Source organism: Pseudorca crassidens, chromosome 6, assembly GCF_039906515.1.
Source record: "Pseudorca crassidens isolate mPseCra1 chromosome 6, mPseCra1.hap1, whole genome shotgun sequence".
Taxonomy (NCBI): Eukaryota; Metazoa; Chordata; class Mammalia; order Artiodactyla; family Delphinidae; genus Pseudorca; species Pseudorca crassidens.
The window spans coordinates 93,324,312-93,348,777 of record NC_090301.1 but is presented as its reverse complement, the minus strand read 5'-3'; the positions used below and the strand labels follow the sequence as shown (position 1 = coordinate 93,348,777).

The following is a 24,466-nucleotide window of genomic DNA, read 5'->3' as shown; positions in this document are numbered from 1 at the left end:
TTCCTCCAAAAGGCCATCCCTGTCCCTCCCTTCCTCTCTCTAATACCCTATACATGGTTCTTTCATTTTACCCAAACCGACGTATTATGGTCACCTATTTACGGATCGGTTTCTCCCAGTGGCTAGACTGTAAGCTTTTTGAGGGCAAAGATAATATCTTTCAGTCAACCAATATTTCTCTTCCAAGCTCCTGGCCTACAGCCTGTCCCCTGTGGGCACTCAAATATGTGTTGACTGAAAGAAAGGAGAGAGTTCCATGCAAGAGGAACCAATGAACAAAAGCAGAGATGGCAAGGAACATGGCCTGGATAGACAGCGGATAGAATAGTCTGGTTGGCCCAGAGAGGTCAGGTGGGGAAGTAGAAGAACGAATGTTGGAAAAGCAGTGTTGGAGCCAAGTTGTAGAGGATTTTGAACGCTGAGCTACAGAATTTGTACTTTATTTTTAGAGGTACTACAGAGCTAGTAAGGATTTTTAAGCTGTACAAAAATGCTGAAAATAATATGGGGGCGGGGAGGGCAGGGAAGTTGGCTGTGACATCATTTTGTGGGATGCCCTGGAAAGAAAGCAGAAAGAGCAGTGAGGAAAGCTGAATGAGTCTTTCAGGCGACTGGGGTTCTGCCTCATTTGGCTTCCGTGACTGAGAGAAGATCTGCTTGCGGGGAGTTTATCAGCGAGTAAATTACATCCGTAACAACCCTGGTAAAATGCAGAGGTAACAGAGGCTTAGGGTAATCCCAGGGGGACGGCTGGAGACTGGAGGCTCTCCAGAAGCCTAATGAGGCAAGCGTCCCGGGCCTTTGTGCCCTCAGCTGAGCGCAACTCTCGGAGAAGGACGCGGTTTAGAGCCTTCAGCAGCCGACGTCCCAGCAGCTGGCGGAGCGAGCACCATGGCTGTGAAGTGGGGCTTTGGGCGGGGCAGCATAGCATCCACTACATTGATTTGTTTGTTTGTTTGTTTGTTTGTTTTTTGCGGTACGCGGGCCTCTCACTGTTGTGGCCTCTCCCGTTGCGGAGCACAGGCTCCAGACGCGCAGGCTCAGCGGCCATGGCTCACGGGCCCAGCCGCTCCGCGGCCTGTGGGATCCTCCCGGACCGGGGCACGAACCCGTGTCCCCTGCATAGGCAGGCGGACTGTCAGCCACCAGGGAAGCCCATTTTTTTGTTTTGTTTTGTTTTGTTTTTTCACTACATTGAAATGGAAAGGATTTCAGATAACATAAAGGAACTGACAGATTGCTGTGGCTGGTTGCACACAGAGTAAAGGGAGGAGACTCTAGTTTCACTCTCTGTGACGGAAGAAAGAAGGGCATGTTGATTCAGTAAGGGATACTTCTCATTGAATTCGACAATATTGGACTTCTAAGCTCAAGAATGGCAAAGAAATCAGGAATTTCTATAATTCCTGACTAGGTTTGTTTTTCCCCCGCACCCAGAAGATTGACCATTTTAAAATCCCATATTGCTGGGGACTTCCCTGGCGGTCCAGTGGTTAGGACTCTGCGCTTCCACTGCTGGGAGCACTGGTCAGGGATCTAAGATCCCGCAAGCCGCACGGCGTGGCCAAAAAATAAATGAATAGAATTAAAATAAAATCCCATATTGCTGACGAGTCCCTTGCCTACTCCTTGCCCTCCAGGCCATTGCCTGCCCCCAACCTGACTTATTTTTGGTATCCATGGTCTCCTTTCTGCACTCACTTGCCTTCCCACTCAGCTTAGATTCCCTGGTCCATCACATCACTCACTCTTGCTAATCTCCTCAATTCCCTTGTTCCTTTGTCCTTTCTCGTGCTGTCTAGGCCCTATGTAAATCCAAGTCTCCACATCCTCAGCGCTTGTACCCCAGGAACTGAGTGATCACTGAAGAAAATCACACAACTGGGAAAAGGCGGGGCCACCAATCTCACCAGGCCCTCAGCACTGCTTGGCACACTGTCTCCCTCGGCCCTTGCCTTTCAACACTCCTCAATATTATTTCAGACGTTGCTCCGAACTTCAAGGCGCCAATTTCCTTACCTTCCCCATCACTCTCAGCAAATGACCTCTCCTTCATAGGGTCCAGCATTCGGATGAAAACTTCCTCAACTTACTGTCCTGAAACTTATAAGCTTCTTTATGTCCAAAGTTATTTTTCCACTCTTCTTCCTGTTAATATGGAAAGGGTATCTCTTCTGTCTGCCTGTGTTCTGGATCCCATCCCAGTTTGTTTAGAATGGTGGTGATTACAAGAAGCAATATCCAACTTACAGAATAGCCTAACTTATGAGGACAGTTGTTCTCCCACAAGACAGGACTTGAGTCATCACAGACACGGGTGCTTTCCATATTCCATTCTACCATTCTCAGAGAGTTGGCAATGTCGTTCCTCTAGCCATAGCAGTACCAGGCAGCATAGGCACACGGAGAAGGGTTGTGCTTTCTTCCATGTGTCTCTTTTTTAAGGAAAACTTCTCCTAGAACTGCCTCCACCCCAATCCCCACTTCCCACGAAGTCCTACTGGCTCTAAGAGGAGGTTGAAAAAAACAGGTATCTAGGGGCTTCCCTGGTGGCGCAGTGCTTGAGAGTCCGCCTGCCGATGCAGGGGACACGGGTTCATGCCCTGGTCCGGGAAGATCCCACATGCCGCAGAGTGGCTGGGCCCGTGAGCCATGGCCGCTGAGCCTGCGTGTCCGGGGCCTGTGCTCTGCAACAGGAGAGGCCACAACAGTGACAGGACTGCATACCACAAAAAAAACAAAAAAAAAACCAGGTATCTAGCAGTTTCCCTCTCAGTGGGGAAACTCTGCCAGCAAAGAAAAATGGGGGGCGTGGTAGAAGCATGATTGTTGGGTGGGCTATTAGCAGAATTTGCCATATATCACATATTCCCTCTCATCTTCCTAGGGGCCTCCCTGTTTCCTGTGTATTCAATCTCTCCAAGACTAGCTCCTTTCCATCAATACTTGATAGGGTACAAGTTTCTCCAATCTTTAAAAAAGCCCTCCCTATCTCCCTTTACTCTTCAACCCATTGCCATCTGGCTTCCACACAGAAGAACCCATCAAAACCCCTCTTGCTAAGTTGATAATCACCTTCATATTGCTAGAAACAATGGACATTCAAAAATCTTATTTAACTTGACCTGAGAGCAGCATTCAACACAGCGGCTTCCCACTCCCTTCTCAAAAATCTCTCTACCCTTGGCTTCTTTGGTATCACAAGCTCCCATTCTCCCCCTCCCCCCTCAACATACCCCCATACCTTTCCTAAGTCTCTGTTACTGGTTTGTACTTTCCTACACAACGCTATAGATGTCGGAGGTCTTAAGACCTCCGTCATAACTCTTGTCTTACCTCATTTTGCACACACCGTAAGTGAGAACATCCTCCAGAGCTTCAATTATCCCCTGTATGTAGAGAAATCTCACATTCCTATCTCGAGGTAAGAGCAGTTTTCTGAGCTCCCAATCTGACATCTATCTGCCTACTTAACATCTCCTCCTGCTGTCTCTCCAGCACTCCAAACACATGGCTAATAATATTGAACTCACATCTTCATGCCCACGTCCCCACCTACCTGCTCTTCCTTCAGTGGTCCCTATCACACTACCATCTTCTATACAGTTTCTCAAAACAGAAACCCAAGATCTCTTCTTGACTCCTCCTTCCTCAAATTCCATAGCTAATTGATCAACAAAACCTATTGGGTCCGCTTCCAGAATTCTCAAAAGCACCCACTTCTGGGTTCTTAACCAGTCTCTTCACTTTCACCCTTTCCACTTCCAATACAATCCACTAAAACTGCAGCATAGCTGCATATTAAAAACACACATCTTATGTGTAACTCCTCAGTTTAAAATTCTTCAATGGTTTTCTACAATTCTTAGAAAAATGTCTGCAATCCTTAACATGACTTCCAAGGCCCTGGATGAGCTAACCTTGCTATCTTTCCAGCCTCATTTACACCATACAACTCTTTGTATGTTCTAGTCACACTGGACATTTTTCAGTTCTTCAAGGGTACTTTCTCATTTGCTTCGTTCGGAGCCTTCACACTGCTGTTTCCTCTATCTCGAATGGTCTTCTCCTTCACCTAGCTAGATTTCCCCTCACATGCCATCTCCTCAGAAACGTCTTTTCTAACCCTGCTATCCACGTCGGGTCACATCATCACATTTCTGAAGCACTCAGAATTTCCCCTCTTGTGGCATGCATCATCACTTGTCTTCCTCTTTAGACTGTGCAGTCACAAAGGCAGGGCCTTTGTCTGACTGCCTCACCTTCTTATCAATGCCAGATACAATGCCTAGTTCATAGCAGATGAGCAATAAATAGTTGATGAATGAGTGAAAGGCTATGAATGATTCTTCTAATATTAATTCTAACGTTAGAAATAAAGACATTGCTCTACCAAAAGGATATATATGTTGATGGAATCACAAGGAATCCATTTAAAGTTGACGTTGAAGATCAACTCTAATTCTTCCTGAGGCATGGTGTCCTATGTAAGCAGCAACTGTCTGTAATCAGCATTATATTTCGGTTTATAATAACACTGTATGAGAGGCCTGGTTGGAAAAGTGTAAATAAAAATCAGAAAGAGGGACTTCCCTGGTGGCGCAGTGGTTAAGAATCCGCCTGCCAATGCAGGGAACAAGAGTTCGATCCCTGATCCGGAAAGATCCCACAGGCCGCGGAGCAACTAAGTCCATGCGCCACAACTACTGAGCCTGCGTGCCACAACTACTGAAGCCTGCACATCTAGAGCCCGAGTGCTGCACCTACTGAAGCCCGGCGTGCCTAGAGCTCGTGCTCCGCAACGAGAGAAACCACTACAGTGAGAAGCCCGCGCAGCGCAACGAAGAGTAGCCCCCGTTCACCGCAACTAGAGAAAGCCCGTGCGGAGCAACGAAGACCCAATGCAGCCAAAAAAAAAAAAAAAAAAAATCGGAAAGAATGTTAGCTATTTTTAGGTTAAATATTTGTAGGAAAGGTATATTTTCAGATGTAGCTCCTCCTTAACCCTGCAAGGATTGTTAAATGACTGTACTGCTGTAAGAGAAATTTAAATGATGTAGGATGTCTAATATAATAGCGTATGCAACTTTAAATAAACCATACAAGGCTTTAGCCAATAGTTAATAGAGACCATGTAATTTCAAGAAAGTATTAAGTATGAACAGTTTTCATTTTAATGGCAACCAACCACAAAGTGCCCTATCTTGATCACAGTACTCTGTCATCGTAAACAAAATTATCTATTCTTCTCTTTTGTATTACCTTAAAAAGTAGCTGGAAAATACATCATTATCTATTCTCTGCTTTTGACTTTTGAAAGCAGCTGTGGCAACAGCGTAGCTAAGCGTTTTGAGGTTTGGAATGATCTCTAACCAACCACAATGAAATTACTCAAGGTCTGCGTTCAACCAATACCTCCCCTCAGGTACACGGGCTGTACGGTATTACAGAAGGTGACTGCTGTGGTTCTTTTCTTCAAGGTTGAGCTGATAAATTAAGTCCAATAGAAATCAAAGCCTTGCAGTAAATCCCTACAAAGCCCGTTTAGTTCTATACCGAGAGACACCCACCCTATCGCACAATGACCACTAATCATAATACACAATTACATGGTCCCACTACGCAGGGTTCCACCCGGGGCGGGGATGATTTCCTCCACATTTAAGGTCTCAGTAATGCCGAGAATGGCATCTCCCGGTGACTAGCGCCACTTCTCCTCTTTATAGATTGTGAAGTGGTTCTCACTGCTGCCCCCTTAGCCGTGCCCGGGAAACCACAGTGACATTTCCCACATTAAAGGAGCCAAGCCTAAGAAGACTACAATTCCCGTCATGCCTCAGGAAGGCGCCGCCGCCGCCGCCACTTAGCGATTAGTCATCCTTTCCGCTGCCTCCTTCCACTTCCGCGACTGCAGGGCCTGCGGCCTCGCGGGCGCCCGCACGCACCGACTTGCCAACGAGACAAGGCACGGGAGCGCGGTGCCGACGGCGACGCGTGGCGTCATGTGTCGCGGGGCGCGCCTCGGCCTGCGCGCTTGCGCGCGTCCTGGGGACCGCTGACGGGCTTGCGCGCCGGTGCGGAGCCGGAGGCGGGCCGCGGGGCCCAACGACGGAGAGGGCGGGGCCAGCTCCGGGACCGAGGCGACTACACACCGAGCGAGCGCCTGTGCCCGAGGGCAGCGATGCTGTGGTTCCAGGGCGCCATTCCGGCCGCCATCGCGTCGGCCAAGAGGAGCGGCGCGGTCTTCGTGGTGTTCGTGGCAGGTGAAGGAGGCGAGGGCGCGAGACGTGGCCGGGACACCCCCTCCGGCCTACTTCTAATCCCAGGGGCCCCCAGCCTTTCCTCCGGACGCCGAGAGGCCCGGGCTGCCCGTCTCCCTGGCGTCTCAGCTCCTCCCCCGTCCGTTTGGAGCGCACCGGGCCTGGCCCCTCACCGCCCGCTTCTCCCGGCCCCCGGCGGGAGGCACGGCCCCGGCCTCGCTGCCAAAGCGCGCCGAGCCCCACGGTCATCTCACTGCGCGGGGCGAGGGGACGGGTGGAGCAGGCCCTCGCCGCTCAGCCCGCAGCGCCCCGCCGAGCCTGACCCCGCGCGTACACTGACGCCACCGCCGCCTCCCGGGCCCCCCTGGTAGGGCGCTCTGTCCCCGAGGATCCACTTGGGGAGGCTTTAACGCCCGTGTAGTTAGTGTGTAGGTGGGAAGAGAGCCGGGCCATTAGGCAGGCAGTTTTACTTGTAATTAGTTGTGGGCTGTCAGGAAGAAAGCTGTGTCATCGGTAATCAACAAAGAGAAAGCACCTGATGTTTACGGTTACTGGCTTTCGTATGTTCCTGAAACGCAAACTTTTGAGGTCTATATAGGTTTGATTTTTTTTTTTTACAGTGATATGGGAGTGGTGAATCTAATGTGGAATAATTACTTTCTTGCAAGTTGATTTTTTTTAAAAAACCATTTGTTTAGAAGAAGTAGACACACCAGCCTTGGTTCTTTTTGTTGTCTTCCTAGTCTCATAGCTACAGTTTCAGAAGGTGTACTAACTCATTTATGCCGTGTTGCTCTGGGTTATTTTGCTCCGTATTTTATTACTGAAATCTTCTAGATTTACCGTAAACCTTTGCTTCTGTGAGGTTTTGTTGGTCTTCATTACATGAACCAAATCAGTGTTTGTGACTACGTTAATTTGAGGTGTATTATTTCAACTATTTGTGTTTAGTAACGGTTTATTCATCATTAACTCATGACTTGGAAGGCTAGGTAATAATAGCCCTATAACTTTATGCATTGCGGTGAAGAGCAAGTTGCTGGAATATGAGTTTCATTTAACATTAAATTTGGAATTTTGAATTGTTTTAAATTATGCTAAAATGTAAGATGTAAGCCCAGTGTTGTTAATTAGAAGAGCTGGAGTAGTTTACATTCTCTTATGCTTTTTTAGAGTTATATGTCACATAAATAAGTAACTGCGGTAAACCTGTAAGGAAATAAGTGGATTAAAAGGGAAAGGAGGGCTTCCCTGGTGGCACAGTCGTTAGGAATCTGCCTGCCAGTGCAGGGGACACAGGCTCCATCCCTGGTCTGGGAAGATGTCACATGCCGCGGAGCAGCTAAGTCCGTGTGCCACAACTACTGAGCCTGTGCTCTAGAGCCCGCAAGCCACAACTACTGAGCCCATGTGCCACAACTACTGAAGCCCACACGCCTAGGGCCTATGGTATGCAACGAGAAGCCACCGCAATGAGAAGCCCTTGCACCGCAAAGAAGAGTAGTCCCCGCTCTTCGTAACTGGAGAAAGCCCGCGCGCAGCAATGAAGATGCAGCGCAGCCAACAATAAATAAATACATTTATTTAAAAAAAGTAGTCCTGATTTATTTAAAAAAAAAGGGAAAGGAAAATTAATGATACTTAGTATGCTTATTAAGAGTACAGTAATAGTTTTAATGACATTTTAAGTTGTGTTTTTCATATATAATCTCAATTGATCCTGGCAGTTGGTAGAACAGGGCTTATTATGCCCATTTTATAGACGAGGGAACTTACATCCACGGTGGTTAAATGACATACACCAGTGTCACAAAAAGGATTTATATCTTGTCTTGACAGATTTTTTTTTAGCAGCTTCCAAAAAAAAGAGTGTCTTCTTTATTTCTCAAGAAAAAAGCTGAACAGTTGTAGAATTTAGGTAGTTATTGAAATTGGTGTAGAAATCAGGAAATCTAGGATTATGGTAGTCATATTTGTAAACAGAAAACACATTTGATGGTGTCCAAAGGTTCCTAGAAGGCACTCCTGGTCTAACCAGTTAATTTGAAAGAAGAAATGCTAGATTTAATTAACACATATTTGGAAACCCATTTGGAAACAGTAGTGCTAATTATTACAATAGAAAAATAAAGTTATAGATTTTTGGGGCTTTGTGTGTATATATAATACATACATTCTTCAATTAACTTTTTACTGATGAGCATGTATCTTATGCTTTTATTTATTTTTTTCTTTTATACATTTATTTATTTTATTTATCTTTGGCTGCATTGGGTCTTCGTTGCTGTGCTCAGGCCTTCTCTAGTTGTGGTGAGCTGGGACTACTCTTCGTTGCAGTGCACGGGCTTCTCATTGTGGTGGCTTCTCTTGTTGTGGAGCACGGGCTCTAGGCACAGGAGCTTCAGTAGTTGTGGCTTGAGGGCTCTAGAGTGCAGGCTGAGTAGTTGTGGCGCACGGGCTTAGTTGCTCCGCGGCATGTGGCATCTTCCCCGACCACGGCTTGAACCCGTGTCCCCTGCATTGGCAGGCGGATTCTTAACCACTGCGCCACCAGGGAAGCCCTGTCGTATGCTTTTAGGGTATCAGTGACTGTTGAGTGTTTGCAGGAGGACTGTTAGCAATCTGCCGAAGGAGTCAGTCCTTTGACTCATTGAAAATACTGTTGGTTTTTCTAGAGTTTTAGGAAGTTAATCTCCAAGATTAGGTAGGATTAGTGTCCCTCCAGGAGTATGTAGACAGTGGAGTCATGAAACTGCAACACTTATAGATTGCTTAGACCTCTGTTCTTGACTTTGAAGAATACAGCCAGAACTCATGATTTTCTTAGGTCTGAGACCTCGATAGTAATGTACCAACTCACTGAAAATTAAAAAGATATAATAGTTGGAAGGAGTGTTTATAGGTGGAAGGAGTGGTCTTAAGGGTAATCTTTGCTTCATATAACCACTCAAGTGGGAAGCATTTTAGGTAGATTGTTTATATTTTACTGAAATTTTCATGGATGAATTAAAGAATATGTAGGATTGATGTTAAGAGATTAGAGAGATTACTACTAGTTAAGTCAACGAGTTAACAAGGATTTTCAAAGTATTATAGCTGTGTAAGTTGAAAGAAATCAAACTGAAGATTTTGATTCTATTCTTGGGAAGACAGAATAATCTGATAAGGATTCTGAAGTAGAGGTGTGGGTTCACTGACTAGTGTTGCTAGTTGGCTAAAATCTCCGTGACTGACAGACACTATTTCATGCCTCATTTTTTGGTTAAAATAGACTAAAAAACCCTTTAGGTTTTGACCAGTTGAGTTTTTCTAGGTTGGAGTTACTGATTGTCGGGTCTGCAGCTCTTTGCTTCAGAGTTTGTACTATTCTTTTTTTTTTTTTTTTTTTGCAGTACGCGGGCCTCTCACTGCTGTGGCCTCTCCTGTTGCAGAGCACAGGCTCTGGACACGCAGGCTCAGCGGCCATGGCTCACGGGCCCAGCCGCTCCGCGGCATGTGGGATCTTCCCGGACCGGGGCGTGAACCCTTGTCCCCTGCATCGGCAGGTGGACTCTCAACCACTGCGCCACCAGGGAAGCCCTGTACTATTCTTTTAAATGGCTTTTCTTTTGGATACTGCTCATACCACCAAGGATGTAATGTTTTCTCCTAAAATCTTTGGCCCACCTAACTCCACAGCATAGTTCATAATTTGATTAAAAATAAGAAACTAAAGGTACTGAAGTTGGCAATTAATAATCCCACCCAGCAGTGTTAAGATAACTCTTGCTGAGTTAATGTAATTCCATTCAGTCTTCCATCACTTTTGGTCAAGCAGCTGCTGCTGCAGTAGCCTGACTCATGGACAGATATTGCTAGTGGGGTTGGAACACTTGAGACCCTATCTACGTCGTACAGCATGGGTGAGGGAGTGAAGGACATCGGCCTGAGAAGTGGCAGATCCATCCTTCCAGGCACCAACTTGACATCCCCACTTGGATGCCTCACAGGATTCTCAAGACTAAAAGTATTACTGCTTGAACCTGTTTTGTTTTCCCCCAGTGTTCTAAGTAAATGGCACCACCTTACATCCAGTTGGAGAAACCTAAGTGTGGGCGTCATCTCTGGACCCTTAACTCTTCAGTCTCGTCTTGTCTCCTGCGCCCTGTTGTTCACAAGCCTCATAATTACACAGACCTTTCCCTACATGGAAATTCCTTCTGTGTAGTGAACTCTTCTGGCTTGTGGCATGGCTCAGCTCTTGCATCCTTTAGGTCTTACCTTAAATATCACCTCAGAGAGGGTGACCAAACAAATACTTTTTTTTGTATCTTTAGATTTTAAGCTCCACTGAGGGCATACAGTATCTCACTTGTTTTATATTTAGTTTGTAGCTCAGTGCCTAGCACAACGTAAATGTGGAATAAAATAGTGAACGTATGAAAGAAAGACTGAAGGAAAAAGATCCCTATCACCTCACAGCCTTCTCTAAGTTTAGTAAAAATGTTCCTATATAGCTGTTTTCTAGGTTGAAAGTCCTGTCATTTACTTGGAATTTTACATCTCTCCTCACCCCATAGTGTCTGAAGATGTGCTCAGAATGATCTCACTGTAAATAAAAGTTTTCCCGTTTGCTGCTTCAACATCTAGGGGTCTGCTAATGGGCATTCTTTTGGTCTTGGTCTGTGGGTGCATTCTAGTCCCTGTCTACTTTTCCGTGGCCAGATTTCTCAAGCCCCTTATTACTGAATATTCCTGTATCTCATTTCACAAAAAATGTTTTTAACTGTGCAGCATTAGTCAAGTTTTTGTAGGCTTGCCAAGATACTATACCAGAAATTTAGCTATTCATTCCACAAAATACTTATTGAGAGCCTGCTATATTCCAGGTATTTTACTGTAGGCCAGGTTCTGTTGTAGGCATTTGAGTTATATCAGTAAATAAAAAGGAAAACAATCCTTGCTCTCATGGAACATGCATTCTAGTACAGGGAGACAGACAATAAACAGTAAACATAATAAGTAAAACGCATAGTCTATTAGAAGGTGATAAGCATTACAGAAAAAAAAAGCGGGAAATGAGGGAGCTTTGGGAATATCTGAAGTGTGTAATTTTATTTTATTTTATTTTTTTGCCATGCTGTGCGACTTGTGGGATCGTAGTTCCCCCACCAGGGATTGAACCTGGGTCCCCTCAGTGAAAGCATCAAGTCCTAACCACTGGACCACCAGGGAACTCCCTGAAGTGTTTAATTTTAAAGTAGTGATTAGGGAAAGTTTGTATTGAGAAGATAATATTTGAGCAAGGACTTACGGGAGTTGAGAGTTAACCATGTAGGTATCTGGGGGAAGAATATTGCAGGCTGAGGAAACAGCTAGTACACAGACCTATGGAAAGAATGTCTTTAATATTTGAGGAATAGAAAGGAAAGGGATAGGAAGGAAAGGGACAGCAAAAAAATAAAAGGAAATGAGGTCAGAGAGGTAACTGAAGGCCTGAGGTCATTTGTAAGGACGTTTTGCTTTTACTCTGAGGGAAATAGGGAGCTATTGTAGAATTTTGATCAGAGGGTTGACGTAATCTGACTTTTTATTTTATTTTATTTTTGGCTGTGCCGTACAGTTTGTGGTGGGATCTCAGCTCCCCCACCAGGGATTGAAATTGAACCCTGGCCCTCGGCAGTGAGAGTGTGGAGTCCTAACCACTGGACCGCCAGGGAAGTCCCTGATCTGACTTTTTAAAGAAAGGTGCTTTAAAAATATATATATATATATATATTTATTATTATTATTATTATTAAATTTTTTGGCCGTGCCACACAGCATGCTGGATATTAGTTCCCCTACCAGGGATCGAACCCGCACTCGTTGCACTGGAAGTGCAGAGTCTTAACCACTGGACTGCCGGGGAAGTCCCTGGATATATTTTGGAGATACCGTCAGTTGAAGGCAAGAATAACTAAACTTTTTGGCCTCGGAACTGAAAGGATGGTGTTACCCATTAACAGATAACTGAAATGGGGAAGGCTAAGGGTGGATTAAATTGGGGAAGGCGGGAAGACACATGGGAAGAAAGTGGCCTACAAAAGAGTAGGTATAGAAAGATCTCATTTTTGTAAAGCAAAAAATGTGACCTGAAGCCTTTTTAAGCATAAATTGGCAAAGGTTGCTCACCTTTGAAAAAGCACTTAGCTCTGCTAACCTCAGAAATATTTTTCAGTGACTTAACTCAGGTAAGTTTCCCTTTGCCCACCAATAAGTGGTTATGCCAAAATCTGGATATTACAAGTCTAAAATGGAAATAATCTCTAGATAGGTATAACTTCTAAAACATTTTGTCCCTGAGGTATGGCATACAGTATATTAAATGAAATATATTCAGTGAACAACTAGATGAATTTTTGTAGATGAATACACTTGTGTAACTATCAGATAAGATATAAACATTTCCTATCATATGATATTACTTATATGTGGAATCTGAAAACAAATGATGCAAATGAACTTATTTACAAAATAGAAACAGATTCACAGAGAATGAATTTATGGTTACCAGGGGGAACTGGGGGGTAGGGATAGATTGGGAGTTTGGGATTGACATGTACACACTACTGTATTTAAAATGGATAATCAACAAGGACCTATGGTATAGCACAGGGAACTCTGCTCAATATTCTGTAATAACCTAAATGAGGAAAGAATTTGAAAAAGAATAGATCCATGTATATGTATAACTGAATCACTTTGCTGTAGACCTGAAACTAACACAACATTGTTAATCAACTATGCTCTAATATAAAATAAAAATTTTTAAAAAAAGATATAAATATTTCCAAGACCCCAGAGCCTCCTTCATCCTCCTTCCCGTTCAATAGTAGCTCTACCAAAGTAGCCACCGTGCTGAATTCTGTCAGCATAATTAGTTTTGGATCAGTGTAACTTTTATAATTAGTATGCCTATAACAAAAGACAGGTCCAAAACTGCAGACAGGATTGCACCTACTTCTGTCTACCTTGGAGGAATTCTGGAAAATAAGTGGGGTGTGTGTGGAGGACACTGAACTCAACAGAAAGATGCTGCATAAAGGAAAAGTATTGTACATTTATTTTCTAAAATCATATGTAGAAAAGCCAAAGTAGTCACATTTCTGCCCATGACTTCTAATTATTGTGATAATATTTGCATCATAATTCGGATGTCTTCATTTAGAAAACACTTTGTATAATCTAAATAGCAGTATTTTGTTTTTCATTACTTTTTTTTTTTTTTTTGTGGTACGCGGGCCTCTCACTGTTGGGGCCTCTCCCATTACGGAGCACAGGCTCCGGACGTGCAGGCTCAGCAGCCATGGCGCATGGGCCCAGCCGCTCCGCGGCATGTAGGATCTTCCCGGACCGGGGCACGAACCCGCGTCCCCTGCATCAGCAGGCGGACTCTCAACCACTGCGCCACCAGGGAAGCCCTCATTAATGTTAACAATGCATATAAGTCACACTTTTCATTTATGGAAAATTCAGATTTGGTAGAAAATATTATTTGTGAGATTACATTTTATTTGCAGTTCCAGATTTCCAGGGAAAAGAATCAGCAGATACTGGCCTTATGTTTTAAGAATGCTTGAAATGTTTTACAGGTGATGATGAGCAGTCTACACAGATGGCTGCAAGTTGGGAAGATGAGAAAGTGACAGAAGCATCTTCAAACAGTTTTGTTGCTATTAAAATCGATACCAAAAGGTTTGCTTATGTTTTAATCTTGTAATTAAAAATTTTTTTAACCATTGTCTTTGGTTGTGATTTATGGTGATAGTCTTAGACTATAAGAATGTTGATTTTTGTCTAAGACATTTTAGGGACTTAAATTCTGATTGCCATTTTTCAAGTTCATCATTATATCATACTGAAAAACTTATGAATTCTTGGTCTACCAAGTAGCTATGTGACATGCACCAGTAATGCAAAGGAACTGTGGTCCTGAAATATCTCTGAAAGGTTGACCACTCTTTTGGATCCTATTTTTGAAAATGGAACCATTTTATTCAATAAGAATAAGGACATTTACAGGTCCATTGTAGGACCTGATAACCACAAGTCTGTTTTATTTTGTTAATACATCCCTCTGCCCCTCGTTAAATTTTTTTTTTTTTGTGGGGGGATAGAGAATTTCAGACACACACAAAAGTGCTTGAGTAGTGTAATGAACCCCCTTGTACTGTCAACTACTTTGACAGTTATCAACTCATGGTCAGTCTTGTTCATCTATTCCCTCACCCACTTCAACTCATCCCATATAATTTTGAAATAAATCTCAGTCATCAAATCACTTCATCTATAAATATTTTTGTATGTCTCTGAAAGATAAGGATTCTTAATTTTTTTAACATAACTGTAATACTTCAAAAATGAATCTAATTTCTTAACTTGAAATATCTACTCAGTGTTCAAATTTTCAGTTCTCTCATCAGTCATGGTTTTATTATTTAATTTATTACAGTTTGGTTCAGGATCCATCAAGGTCCACGCATTGTGATGCATTGATCTCTCTCAAGTCTCTTTTACTCTGTAGGCTTCGCTTCTGTGTCTCTCTGTCTTTTTCTTTGCAGTTTATTTTCTTGGGAAACCAGGTCATTCGTTATGTAGTTTCCTACAGTACTACTACAGTATTGCAGCTCTGTTAGTGTCATTTAGTTTATTACTCTGTCCTCTATTTTCTGTAAATTGACAGTTGGATTCAGGTTAGGTTTTTTTCCCCCTTGACTACTTCATAGATGGTGGTAAGTCTTCCATTCTCCCATTAGAGGGTACATAATGCTCTGTTGTTTCTCTCTATGTTAGCAGCAGCCATCAATGATAAATGCCTGGAAACATTAATTCATTAGCAGTTTTAAAGTGGTAGTTCTGTCCTTTTGATATCGGTAATATCAAAATGAAAATTACTGTCAAGATTAAAATATTCAGAAATTTACCTATAAGTTTGTAAACTTTTTATTTAAAAATTTTCTTTATTAACAGAACATCACAAAGCAAATCATAGTATAGTCTGCCTCACAACAGCAGCAGTTACTGAACTATACATTTGAGCTGTAATCGTTTTTTAAAAGAGTCTACTGTGTCATTGATATTGTTCATTTTCTTCCAGAAGCACCTTTTAGAGTCAGTAATGGCAGGAGGAGTGTAGAGGTTTATTGGGAATGTGGAAGAAATGAGAATTTCAGAATTGTTGAGATTTATATACAGACTGATATATCCAGTATTTTTTAAAACGAATTTCTATTAGCAGATGCAGGGATACCTGTGTATAGTGATGGTTGATAGTTGTTTCATTTTGGACAGTCTACTAATAGAATCTAGTGTGTCTTTTAAATTATGAAAAGTAAATTTTATTTATTATATAATAGTAACAAAGCTACCTAATGTTCTAGGAACATGTTAGTTTATGTTATGTCCTGCATTGAAAATAGATTGGAAATGCATCAAAAGTTTACAGTGGTTATTTCTGAAAAGGTAGGATTCTTGGTAATTTTTTTCTTTATACTTTTGTATTTTTAGATGTTTTTATGATAATCATGCCTTATATTCAGAGAAAATGAAGTAAATTTCTGGTTCTTAGAAGCATTAATTTGATTCTTGGTATTATTCCTCTACATTGATCAGTGTCTTTTATTTGTATTATAGTGTAAAGTCTCTCTCCCATCCCTGTCCCTGACCACCCAGTTCTCTTCTCTGGAGGCAACCAAATCAAGAAAATATATTTGTTTTCCTCCCCTTTTTTACAAAAATGGTAGTAGTTTGACATACCTTTTTATACTTTTATCCTTTTTGCAATTGCATGATTCATTAGTTTTTATTGGTGGATATTTAGGTTTTTTTGAATCCTTTGTTATTATAAAAGTATTATCACTTGCACAAGTAAGTCACAGGTATTAATATCTTCTTATTACAAGTTAAGATACTGTATTCAGAAATACTTGCTGCTGAGGAAGCCACATGGGGCAGATGCTAAGTTGATTTTTAGGTGCCAGATCTGGCCACCAGTGTGTGGGCTGCAAGAACAAGTGCTCTTTAATCTGAAAATTATAAAACAAACCAAAAAAGGTCTGTGAGATAAGGATTACATTTTTCCCCTTTCAGTTGCTGGCTATGAAAGGAACTAATAGTTTAAGAAAAATACTTGTAATTGCTACAGTAAATTTTTATAAAAACAACTCAATATTTGGGAAATACTTGTATTCATCTAGTGATTTTCTGTTTGATTTTGTTTTACAGTGAAGCCTGCCTACAATTTTCACAGATCTGTATCCTTTCCATGAAGAATTGGTTTTATATATATTTTGCTTGAGGAGTTTCCTTTCTTTTGGTTGATTCATGACAATTAGAAATTATTCGTTTTTATTTAGGAACTCATGCATTCTCGTTTATGGAAACTTTATATTGCTAAGTGTCCTTTGAGACAGTAAGTACCTTGTAGCAAATGGAATCGTGGGGAGTTTGTTGGTTTTTTTTTTTTTTTTTTGGCTGCACCGTGCAGCATGCAGGATCCTAGTTCCACGACCAGGGATGGAACCCCTGCTTCCTGCAGTGGGAGTGCAGAGTCTTACCCAGTGGACCGCCAGGGAAGTCCCCTTGGGGAGTTTTTGTAAATTGTGAATAGCTGGAGACCAATATGATGCAGTTTGGTTGGAATGTTAGAAGTAGCTAGCAAGAGGTAAGATAGATGTAAAAGTTATGATAGAGGGGAATGTAGTGGATGTTTTCCACTTATATATGTGATATAGATAAATCATAATTCACATATCACCTGCACTACAGGCATAGTGACAGGGTAGTTGAAATTATTTTGTGAACATGTTAGCTGATTATATTGTGAAATTCACAAAGATGATTTCTTTTGCTTTGTTACCAATAGTGTTTCATAAAATTATTCTCTTGTTTCCCATGAATTGTTAGACTTAATTAAACTGTACAGATCCTGTAGTGTGTGTTCCATCCAGTTTCTTTATTGGAGACAGTGGAATTCCCTTGGAAGTAATAGCAGGAAGTGTTCCTGCAGATGAACTTGTTACCAGAATCCACAAAGTCCGGCAGGTGAGAAGAAACAGAATGTTCTTTGTATAAACATGGGTAAATGGTTTGTCAGGAACTTGACATTGGAATATTTTTGGAGCCACTCTGAATATTCAGGAACTAACCATGCTATTAAAAGGTAGTAAATACTGTCTTTCTGGACTGGTTTTGAAAATAACATTATGCAGTTCGAGGTGCCTATACCTAATACACGAGTGACTTCTTATTCTCCTTTCCCTTTTTCTCCCTCAGCCAGCCACATAATGCAGTCACTATTATTTTGTTGCAAAAGGGAGTTGCTGTCACATTAAAATCCCTAACAGTATATTGCTTGACTTGTTTTAAGGACCTTACTCAATTTCTCACTTGCATCCACTTTGGGCAGATGGCTAATATAGCTTGTAACTTTTTTCCTTGAATTCTAATTGTAAGAAAAGTCAACAGTGTGCTTTAAATATCTTTTTGTGCTCTTGTCACCTTGCAGTTGAATTCTATAATGTGATTATGTCATATTTAGGATTATACATTTTAGATTGATTTACTTGGAAAGTTTAGTACTTCTCCCTTCTGTGGAGTACAAATTGACTTGCTCATGTTTTGGTCTCATATACCATGGTAAACTTAGATTCTTATCTGTAATTAAATTCCAATGTTTTTTCTCCCTAGATGCACTCGTTAAAAGGTGAAATATCAGTGGCAGATAGAGGCCAGTCAGAAAGTTCAGTCTCTACTTCATCCACCTCATCTGAACATAACAACACTTCTGAAAACTGTCAGTCCAGAAATGTAGAGCTCTGTGAGACACCACCCACTTCTGATACAAAGTCAGATTCTGCAACAGGTAATTTTTAATGTACCCTTTTGGGTACACTAAACACTCCACTTCACTATAAAGGCCGTGGATTAATATCCTTAAAAATAAGAATACTGTATTTTCCCTCTGCACGTTCATTTAACTTTAAATTTAATGTTTGTCATTTAGTGGTAGAAGGGGATCAAGTCAGTGACTCTGTCCTTCAAACCCAAATAGGCAACAGTCCAGAACAGCTGATAGTAGTAATTTCTGCTACTGTGCTATGGTTCAGGGACTGTCATTATGATACTCATGAGTTTTGTAAATCTCTTCTCAGCCAGAGGATATTGAAAGGACCAAGTGAACTGATGTGTTTGAAATTGTTTTTATAACATAAAATACTATTTACTTTTAAGAGAATAGTATTTGCACTTTTAAAATTAGAATTAAAAGTTAATTGTAAAATAGAGCTTGTAGCAGTAGGAGGTGTGACTGCAGAGGGGTTGATAGAAAAGGCAGAGGAGAAATTTTATACTGTATATTAGGGATCATGCACAGTCAGAGTTGTTCTGTGTAATATAGCTTTGTATTAGGCAATGTAGGGTTAGATAAGTTAAGAAGTTAGAATATTAGTATCCTAAAAGGTGATCGTGCTCCAGCATCCTGGATAGATAATCATCAAGCCTCTATTTGAATACATTTAATGACAGGAAGCTCAGTACCTTGCTAGGAAGCCTATCCTATTGTCAAAGCCCTAGTTTTTAGAAAAGTTCTTCCTTTATTGAACTGAAATTTGATGCTCTGTAATTTCCCATTAACTTGAGTGCTTTAGTGCTACTTAAAGAGTTACACATAACACTCTGGATTCTGTTATATTCCCACAAAGAGTGTTGATGTTTTTGTTTTAGTAGGCAGTTAATTTGGTTAGACTCAAACTGTTAGACTCTGTCTTATCCGAGGTGAGTAGCAACTCTAATCTTAGTTCTTTGTAGCTTTTTTTTTTTTTTTAGCTTCATTATGGAAAATTTCAAACATATACAGAAGTAGAGAAAATAGTATAAGAAATCCCATCCCATGAACCCATTGCCTATCTTCCAACTTTTTTTTTTTTTTTTTTGGCTGCACCCCGTGCCTTGTAGGATCTTAGTTCCCTGACCAGGGATCAAACTGCGCCCACTACAGTGGAAGTGCGGAGTCTTAACCACTGGACCGCCAGACAAGTCCCCCAACTATTTTTGATTCATGGCCCATATTGTTTCATCTATGCCCCCTTTCCTCATCTCCTTGCCATTTATTATTTAGAACACACTTAGGCATTATATCATTTCATCTTTAAAAATGTTGGTACTGGGAATTTCCTGGTGGTCCAGTGGTTAGGAGTCCGCGCTGTCACTGCCTAGGGCCCGAGTTCAGTCCCTGGTCAGGGAACTAAAAATCCCATAAGCCACATGGCACAGCAAAAACAAAACAAAACAAAAAATGTTGGTATCTAAAAGATAAGCACTTTAAAAAAATAACCACAATACCATTATCCCTTATGAAACCTAGAAAGTTTAACAGTAATTCCTTTTTATCATTAATTATCTAGGCAATATTTATATTACGCTAAGTTTTTCAGTTTGTTTGAGTTGGAGTCCAATATATCATTTTTTTAAAATTAATTTATCTTTTTAATTTTGGCTGTGTTGGATCTTCGTTGCTGTGCGTGGGCTTTCTCTAGTTGCGGTGAGCGGGGGCTACTCTTTGTTGCCATGCGCGGGCTTCTCATTGCGGTGGCTTCTCTTGTTGTAGAGCACGTGCTCTAGGCACGTGGGCTTCAGTAGTTGTGGCGTGCAGGCTCAGTAGGTGTGGCTCCCAGGGTCTGGAGCACAGGCTCAGTAGTTGTGTCGCACGGACTTAGTTGCTCCACGGCATGTGGGATCTTCCTGGATCAGGGCTTGAAGCCCCATCCCCTGCATTGGCAGGCAGATTCTTAACCACTGCACCACCAGGAAAGCCCTCCAGTTGTCTTCTTAAACCTAAAGACAGAACCTCCTCTAGTAAATTTTTATTGTTTTTGGATTTTTTTAAAAAAAATACATTTATTTATTTATTTATTTTTGGCTGCATTGGGTCTTTGTTGCTGCGCGCGGGCTTTTCTCTAGCTGTGGTGAGCGGGCGCTACTCTTCGTTGTGGTGCGCGGGCTTCTCATTGCATTTCGGTGGCGCCTCTTGTTGCAGAGCACAGGCTCTAGGCACGCGGGCTTTCAGTAGTTGTGGCTCGCGGGCGCTAGAGCACAGGTTCAGTAGTTGTGGTGCACGGGCTTAGTTGCTCTGTGGCATGTGGGATCTTCTTGGACCAGGTATTGAACCTGTGTCCCCTGCATTGGCAGGCAGATTCCTAACCATTGTGCCACCAGGGAAGTCCCTGTGTTTGGATTTTTATCAGTTGTTTTAGCTTATTGCCATCCATTTTTCTTTGTTTATGAGTCATAGATCCACCTAAGTTACACACAGCACTTTTCTTTTCAGCTTGTCCACAAATTATCTTCAGAAGTTTTCTTAAATTTTTTTTCTGATATCAAGATATAAATGTCGGGCTTCCCTGGTGGCGCAGTGGTTGAGAGTCTGCCTGCCGATGCAGGGGACACGGGTTCGTGCCCCGGTCTGGGAGGATCCCACATGCCGCGGAGCGGCTGGGCCCGTGAGCCATGGCCGCTGAGCCTGCGCGTCCGGAGCCTGTGCTCTGTAACGGGAGAGGCCACAGCAGTGAGAGGCCTGCGTACCGCAAAAAAATAAAAAATAAAAAAGATACAAATGTCCTTGGCATTCATTTTATTTACTAAAGAAAAGTGATTAATTTCCTACTGAACACACACTGGCTGCCAGAGGTTACCACTTCTTATCCAAGGGTTTCATTCAGTGGTATGCTGGTAAATATTTAACAAAACGTTATTTTTTGGGGGGAGATAAAAAGCCCTTATTTGTAGTGTTTGCTAATTTCCAAAGTGTAAATATTCCTACTGTGGCTGATTTCAAGTTACATAGGTGATGCACTGAATGCAGAGGTAAGAAGAGATGTGTACCTTTGGTTCTGCTTAATAATTCTAATATTTCTACTACTGCTGTAATAACTGAAGCACTTACTATGTGCTAGTCCTAGTAGAAGTCTCAGCGTTTTACTTCTATTAACACATACTTCTCATGACATTTCTATGAGGTTACTATCCCCATTTTACGGAAGAGGTACAGTGAGAGTAAGTAACTTACTAAAGTGACAGAACAGGATTCAGCCCAGACTCTGTTGCTCCGCAGTCCATGCTCTTCCAGGGATCAGAAAGGTAAAGAAGAATTAAGTTGATGGTGAGTGGTAAGGAAGGAAATAGCAGAGGTTCTGAAAGGGAGTACCAGACCATAGCTATCCTCTACAGCAGGCCAGGACAAAATTCTGTCCTTCAGGAGATCCTTAAAAGAATACTAGTGTAGATGTAAAAAGCTTTTCTAAGGAATCATTGTGGTGTGCAGAAGCAGATCCCTTGGATCATCATAAGTCTAGAGTGATACTCAGCATCAAACTTGGCCTCTAGAATTCCCCCCTCCACCTTTTTTTTTTTGACTGTGATGCACAGCATGCCGGATCTTAGTTCGCCAACCAGGTATCAAACCCGTGCTGCCTGCAGTGGAAGTGCAGGGTCCTAACCACTGGACAGCCGGGGAAGTCCCTAGAGCTTCACTATTGGATACCATAACCGCAGCCACAAATTAAATTAAATTAAATTAAAATTAAATACAATTAAAAATTTAGTCTCTCACCTGCACTGGCCTTATTACTAGTGCTGAGTAGCCACTTGTCCCTGACTAGTGGCTATCCTATGGGATACCAAAGATATTGCACCATGCTTCTTTAGAGTAGAGCCTACCCCTGGCCAGGCATGCTTAGTCTACTTTTGTTATATCTGTCACTGCCAGATTAATATTTCATGTTTTAGCTCAGTGGCTTTCAGCTGGGTAGCTGCCTTATTTCCCATTTATATACTTTTGTATCCAGATCCAGTCGTAAGAATTATCACTAGTAATAGCTCATTTCTTATCTCCTACTCCATTCTTAGGGAAAAAATGTATTGTTTAAGAAACAAGATTGTTAACAGACGTTGTAACCCAAAAGATATATACCTTTTTAAAAATTGGCATTGAATGCAATATTCTTCTTATTTCTTTTCTTTCTTTCTTTCTTTTTTTTTTTTTTTAATAATTAAGGAGGAGAAATTTCAGGCCAGGCCACTGTGTCTCAAGAGCCTAGTGGATGTTCAAATCAGAGACCTACAGAGGAGCTCACCATCAGAGTGGAAAGGTTTGGTTTTGTTTTTGGAAATAGTATTTTGTTAGAAAGACAGTGGTTTTCAGTTATTTCATTGATTTGAATAAGAGCTAAAATTACACAAATGAAATTTCAGAATTCTAGGTTGAAGTTTTTTTATTACCTGACCAACTTATTTGTATCCATAAAAACTACATTCTAGAAGTAAAAACTTCTGTATCTCTGAAGTCGTCAGTCAGCTTCAGGTCTGATAATTTTAAGAATCCCTTTTTCACTAGTATTTTGGTACATGTGTTTCCATCTGTTACTTCTGCTTTTATCTCTCTGTGTCATAGGATAAGTTCCAGATGGGCAAGAACTTCAGCTAATTTTATGACTATGTACTGAGCCTGGGTTCTGCATAAGTGGGTGTCTATTAAGTGTCATGTGTTATTAGTTGGTCTCATAATCAAATTTCTGACTTCTTGTGGTTTCTAGTTTAGTATTTTTAATTTTGTAGTGATTATCAAATCATAGTCTTATACTATGATTCTTAAAAGATAACTGAGTTAATGGTGAATGGATAAGCAGGAATATTTTAAAATCTTGACTTAAAAATCATTCAGTGTAATGTGGAAGTTAAGAAAAATTACTTAGACTTGATATTTTCTTGTTCACATAGATGTTATGGGGAACCAGAGTTCAAAATGATTGCTGACATTGGGTATTTGGGTTAGCTTATGATTCAGTAAAAATGTGCTTCATTTTAGCAAAACCTAGATTCTGATTGTTCTTTATGGGAGTTGGGGCAGGGCCAGAATCTGGAGGTGCAAAGCAAGGTAGATCTCTCACAGCAATGAGAAATGGTGTGTGTCTGGAAGAAAAGCAGTAGGGAACCAGAGTCCCAGGGGCTCATCCTCTTCTGTTTCTTTCTGCTTTGCTAACACCAAGCCCACCACTGTGCACCCTTACTTGCATCACCCTGGGATCCTGGGGTGAAGTGAAAATGAAAAATCAGGAAAAGATTTCGAGAGTTGTGGCGGGGGGGGATGTGAAGAAACATGGCAGGTAGCCCTTTATTGTGGGGTGAGATCAAGTGCTATTTAATTCCTGTGGGAAAGGGGAGTTTCTGTAATTACTTAATAGTCCTTTTTTTTTTTTGGCCACGCTGCATGGCTTGTGGGATCTTAGTTCCCCAACTAGGGATCGAACCCGGGCCCTTGGCAATGAGAGCTCAGAGTCCTAACCACTGGACAGCCAGGGAATTCCCCCCAATAGTTTCCATTCTTACGTAAAGGGGTGTCTGCTTGTGTCTGCCTGACGGTTCTGTAAATAGAATATAATATGACATTTTTAATTAAAAAATATGTACACATATTGGTGTATATGTGTTATATAGTATAATGAGTCCAAAAAAGTTATGTTAAGATATGCACCAAAGGGTTTATACTGGTATCTATGAAATTGGAATTCGAGATTTTTTTCTTTGCTTTGTTCTGGGGTTGCCAAGTTTTCTTCATTGAGCATTATTACTTTTATAGTTAGCCTGTCAGGACAGAGTGGGTCTACAGCTGTTTGAGATTTCTTAAATTGAAAAAAACTATAAAGCACTCTTAGAAGATACATATACACAAAATTTGTTAAGCTTTTGAAAAGGGATACTAATGTTGAGATTAGATAAAATGTTGACAAGCTCTTAATAACAAAACAGTTTTCATTGGGAAGTAACTATTAGCTGCTTAGACAGCATTTCAAAAATCCGGGTCATATGATCATATAATTAAAATTGTGTAAGCACTTCAAATTGTTGCGTTACTGTATAGCTATATTGACTGTGTATTGACTGTACCACAATTTATTTATCCATTCTACTGTTGAATTATTTTCAGTTTGGGTCAGTTAAGAAAGAATTGCTATGAACATTCTTTTATTACATGTCTTGGTGAACATATTTTTTGGGTGTATTTTCAGGAGTCTGAATTTCTGGGTCATAGATACTGGCTGAACAGTTTTCCAGAGTGGTTATACCAATTCATAACTTCCGTCAGCAGTAAGATATTTCATGGGTCCTTTTTTTAACCCTAATGTGTTACA

The 24,466-nt window shown here is 41.4% G+C and overlaps 1 protein-coding gene across 2 annotated transcripts in view; it reads left to right on the top strand.

Moving 5' to 3' along the window:
• The first annotated feature begins 5,985 nt into the window (after nt 1-5,985).
• Nucleotides 5,986-24,466, top strand: part of UBXN4 (UBX domain protein 4) — a 32,292-nt gene continuing 13,811 nt past the window's right edge. Inside the window, exons 1-6 of one of the 2 annotated variants that reach the window (XM_067742069.1) lie at nt 5,986-6,263; nt 13,874-13,976; nt 16,506-16,534; nt 17,206-17,324; nt 17,970-18,144; nt 22,333-22,426. In XM_067742069.1, coding sequence (XP_067598170.1) covers nt 6,182-6,263; nt 13,874-13,976; nt 16,506-16,534; nt 17,206-17,324; nt 17,970-18,144; nt 22,333-22,426 — 602 coding nt within the window. In that variant the 5' untranslated portion in view covers nt 5,986-6,181. The remainder of the gene's footprint in view (nt 6,264-13,873; nt 13,977-16,505; nt 16,535-17,205; nt 17,325-17,969; nt 18,145-22,332; nt 22,427-24,466) is intronic. The other variant, XM_067742068.1, reaches the window with a different exon arrangement.